Genomic DNA, 11,355 nt, shown 5'->3' with positions numbered 1-11,355 from the left:
TCTTCAATTTCAAAAATTTAATGTCCTCTAAAATTTGTCGTTTGGTTCGCCCACCCCTAGGGCCGGCCCTGTCCTCTGCTTTCATTACACGTAATCCCTTTGAGCTATGCAACACCTTTGACGTCTTTAGGTATTGTTAGTAATGTACATTTAAATTAAATTAAAAATAAACATATTCCCTATATACTGTCATTGATAAATAGAAAAACGGTTTGTTTAATTTTCGAAATAATTATTTTGAAGGAATTTGATAAATAATCAGTATTGCTCAAAAAATAAATTATTGTTGTTGCACAGAACGTTACAGCGCAATCTCTCCATTTACCTAAAAGTGGGAATAAATTAAAATAAAATACGTGACAGTGATAAAAATAAACGCAAATATTCATTAGTTTGTTGAATACAACATTTCTTCTAATTAACGTTTCTTTTTATGCATCGTAACTTGTGATTATATTTTTTATATTCCATTTTTTAACGTAAATAGTTTCTGTGCACTCTTTCCAGTGTTTCCAGTATATACCTACGTATTAGAAATTAGAAGTATTGATTTTTCAGTTATTAACCTGTCTTTTCTACCACGTGGGGCTATTCTCGTTAATTTAAATGGTTAAAAACGAGCAAAATCACTCAAATGTAAGTACATTATTCACTTGACTTCGATTTTTGCACACGCAAGCTTTTATTAGCTATAAGAAGACTTACAAATACTTTTTAATCACATTAAAATTTTTTCATTTTACCGGAACTCCGCAACACGTTTCAGATATTGTTTGTTAACATATTTTGAATGTAACATCGCAAAAAACTACGTTATTTAGTTTTTAAAAAATAAGACAAGTAAATAACATTTTGTACCAAGATAAATATTTTTGTTAATTTTTTCTTCAGAGTATGGGTGACCAAAATCATAATCATAATGAAATGGATATGGATCTTGAAGATGGTCTTTCTGCAGAAGACATGATTAATAAAGGAAATGGACTGACATACAAGTAAGTGTTCTCACTTTGTTGACTTATAAAATTATGCAATAAAATTATTTATCTCAATTTATAAACTCTCAATATACATTGTGTATTGTGTGTATAACAGATTAACAATAAATTATTAAATTAAAAGTAAATATATCTCACATCCCGTTCTAAATCATAGCAACTCGAAGTATTGAGATTTTGCAGGCAAGTGAAAACAAAATATTTGCTTTTATTATTTCCTAATATATTTTTTATTTTAATTAGTATAAGTCTAATTTTTTATCAATATAACTGTTATAAATGGGCTAGAGTAACATAGGAAAAATATTTGTTAAAAGAAAATAACTAAAAACAACATTTTGACTCCAAATAATAGTTTCCCTCCAAAACTTAATTTCAACCCATTAACCACAAAGGTATGAAATATCTAGGGGTTCAAGGGAAAACCTGATAACTAACAAAACCATTGTTTAGAGATAATCGCGATTAAAGATTTTAGGGGATTTGAAGAAGATTTAAAATCGTCTTGGAAGTTTTATCAACCATTTGTTATAGCCAAATGGTAGAGAATTTAATATTTAGTTAGAATAATTTATTTTAAAGTGTAATTTATAAAAACGTATTTACAAAAAAAATAAAATGTGATATTTATCGGGTTTTATCTAGTTAAATGAGTATAACATTTGATTTTATTGGTTTTTATTTTTAATTTTTTTAATTATATATATATACAGGGTGATTGATTAGTGTGAGGAAGCTCAGTAGATCTGTTATAGTAAAAATTACAAAAAAAAGTTATTGGCAAAAATTGTAGGCAGCTTAAAACTCCACATTTTAAAATTAGTTACAATCTTACAGGGTGTTCCATAAGATGGTGGCAGACCAAACTTATGTTTTTTTTAATGGAACACCCTGTATTTTATTTTAAATTTGAAATCTGCTTCACTTCCACATCTCAACAGTGTAAAGTTTTATTATGTTATACCGGGTATTTAAAAAGTTATAACCAATATTACCTGAAAATCGTATCAAGTTTAACTCCCTGTATAATTAAAAAGGGGTATAGGAACATTGATCTATCACAACCATAAATTTATAATAATTGTTAAAAATTATAAAACATATTCGTTTTCATAATATTCGTTAAATCAAATACAGGGTAAGTCAAAATGCAAGTACATTATTTTCTTGGTAATTTTAAATAGAACACCCTGTATTTTATATCACTATTAAAAAGTACTAATATCGTACTTAAAATTTTATGAAGTACTCCCTATACCTAAAGTTATCAGTTTTCTAGATATTTTTATTTTTCCATCAAAGTATTAATTTGGTAGATATTTTAACGTTTACCAATAATTATTGTGAGTTGGCCATGATTGATTTGTCAGAAACTGACAGTTTGACATTATTGTTTATTAATTCAGTAACGAAATAACGACACAGAAAAGAAAACAATTTATTTCAAATAAAATAAAAAATAACCGACGGAAAATTAAAAAAAATAACAACACATAAAAAAATAAAAAACAACAGTAATTTTAACTTATCTTACTTAAGTAAGGTGTTCAAAATGACCTCCCAAAACATCTATGCATACTTGAAAGCGGTCATTGAAAGAGGTGCTACATTACTAAGCATTTGTAAAAAAATATTTTGAAATGCAATTCGGATTCTATTTTTCATATCATCCCTTGTTGTTGGAGGTATTTTATATACTTCGTTCTTAACGTAACCCCAAAAAAATGAGTCCATGTTATTGAAATCTGGTGACCTTGGGGCCACCTTACCGGTCCATCCCTTCCGATCCATCTTTCACCAAACTGATCATTAAGTTCACCACGTATTAATTCGTTGTGGTGAGCAGGAGCACTGTCATGTAGAAACCACATTTGTTCACGTATATTAAGTGGAACCTCTTCTAATAATATCACTAACTGATTTACGATAAAATCTAAATAAATCTCACCATTTAAGTTATCTTCAAAAAAATATGGTCCTACTACATGGTTACCAACGATACCTCCCCACACATTTAGAGACCATCTTGTTTGACTATGTGTTACTATGTGGTATGGATTACTTGTTGAATAGTAGTGAAAGTTATGCCTATAAACAGAACCGTTTCGGTGGAATGTAGCTTCATCACCAAATAGAACATAATCAAAAAAATCTCTCTGCTCATTAATTTTTTCTAAGGCCCATTCACACAATACTATTCGTTTCTGAAAATCATCATTATTTAATTCTTGGTGCTTTTGAATATGATAAGGGTGCATCTTGTTTTTAGATAGAATGTTTTGAACAGAGTAGTAACTAAGTTTTTGTTCATTGGAAATACTCCTTATACTTGTGTGTGGGTTTTCTGTAACTGCCATCAACACACTCATTTCGTTTTCCTCTGTCACACTAGTTTTTGTTCGTTCATGTTCTTCATAATTCACTGAACCAGTGCGGTTAAATCGATCTTTCAATTTTTCAAATGTATCTTGTCTAGGTTGCCGCCTATCTGGAAACCGTTCTTGATAAATTCTAGCTGATATAGTAATGAATTTTTATTGCATTCCCCCAAAATCCAGATCGTATCTACCATTTCATCAGGAGTAAAATTCATTATTGCTAATTTAAATTGAATTAATTACTGAATTACTAAATAATAATTGTTGCTAATTTACCGTGTACCCCAATATTGAATTAATAAACAATAATGTCAAACTGTCAGTTTCTGACATATCAATCATGGCCAACTCACAATAATTATTGGTAAACGTTAAAATATCTACCAAATTAATACTTTGATGGAAAAATAAAAATATTTAGAAAACTGATAACTTTAGGTATAGAGAGTACTTCATAAAATTTGAAGTACGATAGTAGTACTTTTCGATAGAGATATAAAATACAGGGTGTTCTATTTAAAATTACCAAGAAAATAATGTACTTGCATTTTGACTTACCCTGTATTTGATTTAACGAATAATATGAAAACGAATATTTTTTATAATTTTTAACAATTATTAAAAAACTATGGTAGCAATAGATCAATGTTCCTATACTCCTTTTTAATTATACAGGGAGTTAAACGTGATACGATTTTCAGGTAATATTGGTTATAACTTTTTAAATACCCGGTATAACATAATAAAACTTTACATTGCTGTGATGTGGAAGTGAAGCAGATTTCAAATTTAAAATAAAATACAGGGTGTTTCATTTAAAAAAACATAAGTTTGGTCTGCCACCATCTTATGGAACACCCTGTAAGATTGTAACTAATTTTAAAATGTGGAGTTTAAAGCTGCCTACAATTTTTGCCAATAACTTTTTTTTGTAATTTTTACTATAACAGATCTACTGAGCTTCCTCACACTAATTAATCACCCTGTATAATCTTTAAACCTTCTACCCTCTCGGGTGTAGGTATTAACGTGTGCTCTGTTAACAGTGCACAAATTTCTTCCATTGCTTCCTGTCCTGTGCCATAGCCTTTGCTTCGTTCCATGATATTCCTTTTTTGTCAAGAATCCTTGCCATGTCTTTCTTGGTCTTCCCCTACTTCTTTTCTCCTACACCTTCGTTTCCCATATCTTTTTAACTGGTACTTCTTTCTGTAGTCGTTGTAAATGCCCCCACCAACTTAATTGTCTTTTTTCAACATACTCCATCATTGTCTTGATTTTCAGTTCTTCTCTTATGTAGTTATTCCTTACCCTATCCCTTCTAGTGACTCCTTGAGCTCTGCGTAGATACCTCATTTCTGCTGCCTGTATCCTACTTTTCTGTTGTCTATTTAGTACCCAGGATTCACATCCATGTGTAGGTACTTGTCTGTATATAGCCTTGAATACCTTTATTTTTGTATGTTTCGATACTTCTTTCTTGTTAATAATTATTTTTCCTATTGCGTGGTACAGTCTATTCACTTTATCAATTCTTTTATTGATCTCAGCTCCCTGTCTACCTGTTTCTTCAATGGTTACTCCCAAGTACTCAAATTATTGTACCTGTCTAATCTATGTATCATCTATCTGAATATGTACATCCTTTCTTTCTTTGGCTATTATAATTACCTTCGATTTTTCTTTGTTCATAGTCATACCATACTTTTTTAAAACTGTGCTCCATGTTTTTACGCTGCTTTGTAACTCGTCTTCAGTCGTTGCTAAAATTACTACATCGTCGGCAAATGTACAATCTGCTATCTCTGTACTTTTCAGATTTCTATATATATATTTTTTTCTTTCTTTTATCATTTTTCTTCCATAAACGTAATAAACAGTAATGTGCTCAAGTTTCCCTTGTCTTACACCTTCAGTTGTTCTGAACTGGTCGGATATCATATTTTTACTTATCACACGGTTTTTATTGGCTCTGTATGTTGATTTAGTTACCCATATAAGTTTCTCTGGTATGTTTCTGTTCTTCAGACTTTTCCATACTTTTGATGTAGGTACTTTATCGAATGCTTTTTCCATATCAAGGAAACTGAGGTATGTCTTTTTCTGCCTAGATAATCTTTTATTTATTATATCGTTTAACGTAAAAATGTGATCTTGTGTACATCTACCAGGTCTAAAACCACTTTGCGATTCATCTAATGTTGGTTCTATTATATTTCTCAGTCTACTCTCTACTATTAGCTCATAAACTTTCATTACTGTACTTAACAGAGTTATTCCTCTATAGTTGTTGCAATTCTTGTTGTCACCCTTCTTATGTATAGGTACAATCAGACCAATTTCCCAGTCTGTAGGTATTTGTTCTTCTCTCCAAATCATTTGAAATATTTCTAATAATATTTGTAATCCCATATCACCCATGTTTTTGATCATTTCTGCCGTAATTTTATCATGACCTGGTGCCTTTCCATTTTTTATCTTCCTAATCGCATCAGTTAATTCATCCATTGCAATGTTTGGTATAAAGTCAACTTCTTGCTCACCCGTTCTTTCTTCATCTTCTTCACTTGTGCTGTGTGCTTCGTGTTGTAGCAGTTTCTGGAAATACTCTTTCCATCTTCTCATAATGCTCACTTCATCAGTCAGTAGATCTCCATTCTGATCTTTTATAAATGTTATTTCTTTATGTTTATTACCTCTTATTCCTCTTATGACCTTATAAAATAATTTCTGATTGCTTCTGCTATCATGTTCTAATTTGTCTCCAAAATCTTTCCAGGGCTTTTGTTTTGCTGCTACTATTATATTTTTAACTCTTTTCCGCTGCTCTTTATATTGTTTATAATTTTCTTCTGTTCGGTTACCTAGATATTTTCTCCACATCTCCTTTTTCTTGCGTGTGTGTCTCCTAATTTCTTCTGACCACCATGCTGTTAATTTCTGTTTACTGTTGCTTTTGTGTATTCCACAAACTCTCTCTGCTGTTTTTATAATTGAAGACCTTGGGACCAGAAGGGGACATGCCACCAAACAATATTTTGGAGAAAACATCATTTTAAACTTTTTTCAAATCCTGAAATCCAATTTTTAAATTTTCTTGGTAGTAAGGCCCATAATCGTTTGGAAATATGATATTAAATACACAATAAAAGTAACACAAATGTTTATTTAACGGTTTTTGAGTTTTGAACATTTTTTTAAAAAATATGAGGCTTATCCCCTTTTGTATAAAAAATTATATTCTAAAATATGAACATAAAATGCAACAATAAAATAATTCAGTGGTCAATATTTTCAATACCTATCTGAAAAGTCGTCCACATGTTCAATGTCTTCCAGTGGTTCATTATTCTCAGTATCTGGTAGAATTTGTTGGCAAGCACCAATTTCTGCCTACACTGTTTTTGCAACCGCAAGGTGCACCTAATTTTTTTGGTTCTGTTTTCTTCCCTTTTGTATTTATATACATATTTGTAAACTAGATTCTTTCTAGTCTTGCACTTAATTTTTTATGTCGTTGGGTATCCTTGTGTCTCCATCTAGAAGGCGCCTTCTTTTCTGGAGTTGGCAAGAGAACTCGAGAAGTCTGTGGGGTATAAACCTATTCATTTCCCTACAATGAAGTAGGTATTTTACTAAAAAGGTGTAAGCCACAAAAAACCTTTAGAACAATCTCAATATTTTTAGGTTCGAAAAATATAACATAAGGGGACAAGCCACAGAGTAAATAAACTTACTGTTCCTGAGTTTATATTTTCCCAATCGCTGTTACTTCCGGATACTGTATAGTCTTTGTCATCTTCGCTTTTATTTAAAAACGGATCTTGGTCACTGTGTTCAGAATCAAACTCAGAAAAGTCTATTTTCCGTTTACATGCACGGGAATGTTCCGCCGCCATGTTGATTACTACTGTGGCTTGTCTCCTTCTGTTGCAATATAAAGTAATGGTGACACAACGGGACTTAACTACAGTGGCGCCATCTATGAGAAAACTGCTGAAATTTTCTGTTTGGGACATTAATATGGTCTTAAAGTGTGCGATTTCTACTTTAACTCATTTTTGACGAAATTGTGGCTTGTCCCCTTCTGGTCCCAAGGTCTTCAATTGTGTTTTTGAATGTTTGCCACATCTGGTCCACTTGTAAGTTTTCCCAATTTTTCCTTCCTAATTCTTCTTTCAAAACATTTACATATTTGTTGGCTAAAGTTTTGTGTCTTAATATGTATGATTTGATTGTGCTAAATTCTTTTGTTATTGCTCTTTGGTTGTGATCCTCTGTTACTTCGCCTCTTATTGTTGCCCCGAGTAAATAATGATCACTACCTATCTCTGGACCGCGTTTTACTCTCACATCAGTGATTTTCCTTCTATTTTCTTTTTCTATCAGCACATAGTCTATTATGGATTTTTCACATCTGCTAGGTTCTTCCCTTGTATACTTATGAATATCTTTGTGTTCATAGAAGGTATTTGTGACTATTAAATTGTGTATTTGACAGTAGTCGAGTAGTCTTTTGCCATTATTATTTCTTTTCTTTTCCCCTTGTATTCCAATTACTGTCTTGTACTCATGATCTCTCTGCCCTACTCTCCCATTAAGATCTCCCGCTGCTAATATGGATCCTTTGCTTCCTTCAGTCGCTCTTGATAGTTCTTCCCAGAAAACATCTTTTCGTTTTGTTCTTTCATCTTAGTTCGGCCCATACGCCACTATTATACTTTTGATTTGTTCATTGCATTTAAATTCAATTACCATTATTCTGTTGGATATGGCCTCCCTTCATTTTATAATTTTTTAAATTATAAAATGAAATTTAACTGTTTATTATTCCAACAAAAAAAAATTAATCTACATTCTTTTTAGAAAATTAAAAGGTAAAATATTTCCTTCTGATTCTTCTCCCATCATTACGTCTGGATGTACGTTCGATGTACGATATAATTACTGGTTTTTAAGTTTGTTCTTCAAGCATACTCCTCTTCTGGAAAAATATTTTCTTGGCGCATCGTTATCAAATCCGTTTTCTTTGCGTCACTTATTGGAAGAGTACTTTTATATAACTTTGGTAAATTGCCCGGAGTTAGTATGTCTATGGTTGCTTTTTGGGATGAAATTTGTTTTTGCCTTTTAGGGCGTAGAGTAGGAGTTTTTTTAATTCAAACTAATATCTTCTGATATTTTTAATAACTGGTTACCGTTTTCCGTGATTATCTTCTTTAGAATATCATCCAGTAGAATCACTGTTAGCTACAGCATTCATTATATCATATGAGCATATACACAGCGTTTTTGTAAAAAACTTTTGGCACACTGGAATTCATTCATGGTAAGCTAGTGGAAAGAAACATTTCTTACTAAATGTTCGTTCCTTTCTTTGGGAAGTTTTAGGAACAAGTCTAGTCCTAATTAGTTTGACAGTTATATTGTACAAAATACAAATTTTTCTAGACTAGACTACTACTACTAGGCTCCAGTAGGCTTACCTTTAAGCATTTTTGACACTGGATTATTAAATTGTGAGGTATTGTGTTATTAAAAGGTACTCTTGCTTTAAGTCGGTAGAATACACCGTTTTCTAGAAAAATCGATTTGAAAATTTCTCGTTTTTTGAATTATTTTGAACCCTCTATACAGGGTGTCCCAGACTAATTTAGCCACGCTATATCTCTTAAACGAATAGAGATTTTCGAATGGGACAAAAACTGATATATTCTACTTGTAATACACTTTAATATGGCGTAGAAAAAAATCATCCCCTAAATATTTATCCCTTAGTTACAACCCCTAACTTTAATTTTTTTAAATAGCACCCTGTATATTTTTTAATAATTTTGAGTGTGGTCTTTTATCGTCTATTCATCACATTTTTTGAAAATAAAATCGGTTCGTAAATAACCAAGAAACTATCAGTTTACTTTTGTTAATTGTGTGTCCCAGACTAATTTATCCAGGCTATATTTCTTAAACGAATAGAGATTTTCGAATGAGACAAAAACTGATCTATTCCATTTGTAATACACTTTCATATGGCGTAGAAAAAATTCATCCAATAAATATTCATCCCTAACTTACAGGGTGCTATTTAAAAAAAATAAAGTTAGGGGTTGTAACTAAGGGATGAATATTTAGGGGATAATTTTTTTTCTACGCCATATTAAAGTGTATTACAAATGTAATAGATCAGTTTTTGTCCCATTCGAAAATCTCTATTCGTTTAAGAAATATAGCCTGGATAAATTAGTCTGGGACACATAATTAACAAAACTAAACTGATATTTTCTTGGTTATTTACGAACAGATTTTATTTTCAAAAAATGTGTTGAATAGACGATAGAAGACCACATCCAAAACTATAAAAAAATATACAGGGTGGTATTAAAAAAGTTAAAGTTAGGGGTTGTAACTAAGGGATGAATATTTAGGGGATGATTTTTTTCTACGCCATATTAAAGTGTATTACAAGTAGAATAGACCACTTTTTGTCCCATTCGAAAGTCTCTATTCGTTTAAGAGATATAGCGTGGCTAAATTAGTCTGGGACACCCTGTATATCTGCCGTCCTCAATAAAACGCGGTATCTGCAAAAAAAATTAAAATCGAGGTTTTGCTATGTGGTTTCTTTGTGACCTTATTTATGCTTCTGCAATGTCTGAAAGCCGTATTATTTTATTTATTGTGCAATAAATTATTGGAATATGCCGTATGTGCTAAATTTCAATAGTTGCTTAATTAAAATGCGGTAACTACAAAAAACATGATTTTTTTTAAGAATATATTTTTAAATAATTAGTTCAACTATCATTAGAACATGTTTTGCGTTAAAAAGTTGTCAAAATATATAGAGTCCTGAGAAAAAACTTTGAGAGCCGATTTCTCGGTTTTAAGTTGGCTGCACATACCGCGTTTTATTTGAGGACGGCAGATATACAGGGTGTTTGGTAGGTCGATGGAATTTTTTTAAGGGATAAAGGGGACGCCATTTGCAAAATTTTTTGCTAATAATGTATCGCTCAAACTGTTAAGGTTTCCGAAATAAAGTTAAATTTGTCAATATTCGAAAATAAGGCTGCTCGTCCATTTTATTTTTAAAAATAATTATCTAAGCGAGATACTTTCCTGACATACAAAACGCCTTACATATTACTTGCTCAGATTGCAAAAACCCTTCGTTGTTAATGCAACTCCAAACACAATTTGGATGTCAAAACAGTAAAACGCACCTTTCATACGCATACAACAACCATGTTTATAAACCAAAATAAACGACTTCATAGCAGGTAGATTGTTTGTTAGCATATCAGGTAGATTGTTTTTTGTTTGTTATGCGTTCGGAGAATGACGATAGCTGATGGAAATTGTATGCGAAGAGTCAGTGTTGTAGGTTTACATTTTTATTCCATTCGTAAAACAGGGAGGTAGTACGCCTAGATAATTTTTAAACGTGAAATAGACGGTTGTCGAATATTGACAAATTTAACTTTATTTCGGAAACCGTAACAGTTTGAGCAATACATTATTAGCAAAAAATTTTGCAAATGGCGTCCCCTATTATCCCTTAAAAAATGTCCATCGACCTACCAAACACCCTGTATAGTTGTACTTTTGCTTGTCTGCATCTTCTTCTTGCTTTATCCTCTTCAATGAAATGACCTACATTATTATAAATATAATTTCTGATAACAAACTGTTTCTGGTTGGTCATCCACGATTGCGTCTTCTAGTATTTGATGTGTATGCAAAGTCTGCAGATATAAATAACGTTCATCTGCGGGATTCATGTACCTGGGACCAGTGGCGTAGCTGAAGATTTCGCCCCCCCCCCGCGACAGTTTTTTGGGCCCCCGTATTATAAACATAACGGCAACTAATAACAGTATAATTACTAAAATAGGTGTAAATAACAATATTTGGCCTTTCTTTAATAAGTCTTCATTAGTTAGAATAGATTTTTTGGGAATCGACATGAAAACCTATTA

General features: G+C 31.6%; 1 protein-coding gene across 1 annotated transcript in view; it reads left to right on the top strand.

Annotated features, from left to right (window-relative positions):
• The first annotated feature begins 271 nt into the window (after positions 1-271).
• LOC126878712 (inosine-5'-monophosphate dehydrogenase) overlaps positions 272-11,355 on the top strand; it is a 123,314-nt gene continuing 112,230 nt past the window's right edge. The window contains exons 1-2 of the mRNA XM_050641577.1: positions 272-636; positions 892-995. Of these exons, the coding sequence (XP_050497534.1) occupies positions 607-636; positions 892-995 (134 nt within the window). The 5' untranslated portion in view covers positions 272-606. The remainder of the gene's footprint in view (positions 637-891; positions 996-11,355) is intronic.

The sequence above is a fragment of the Diabrotica virgifera genome, chromosome 10, assembly GCF_917563875.1.
Source record: "Diabrotica virgifera virgifera chromosome 10, PGI_DIABVI_V3a".
In the NCBI taxonomy this organism is placed as follows: domain Eukaryota; kingdom Metazoa; phylum Arthropoda; class Insecta; order Coleoptera; family Chrysomelidae; genus Diabrotica; species Diabrotica virgifera.
The sequence above is the reverse complement of the archived record's forward strand: the minus strand, read 5'-3'. Positions and strand labels throughout refer to the sequence as shown.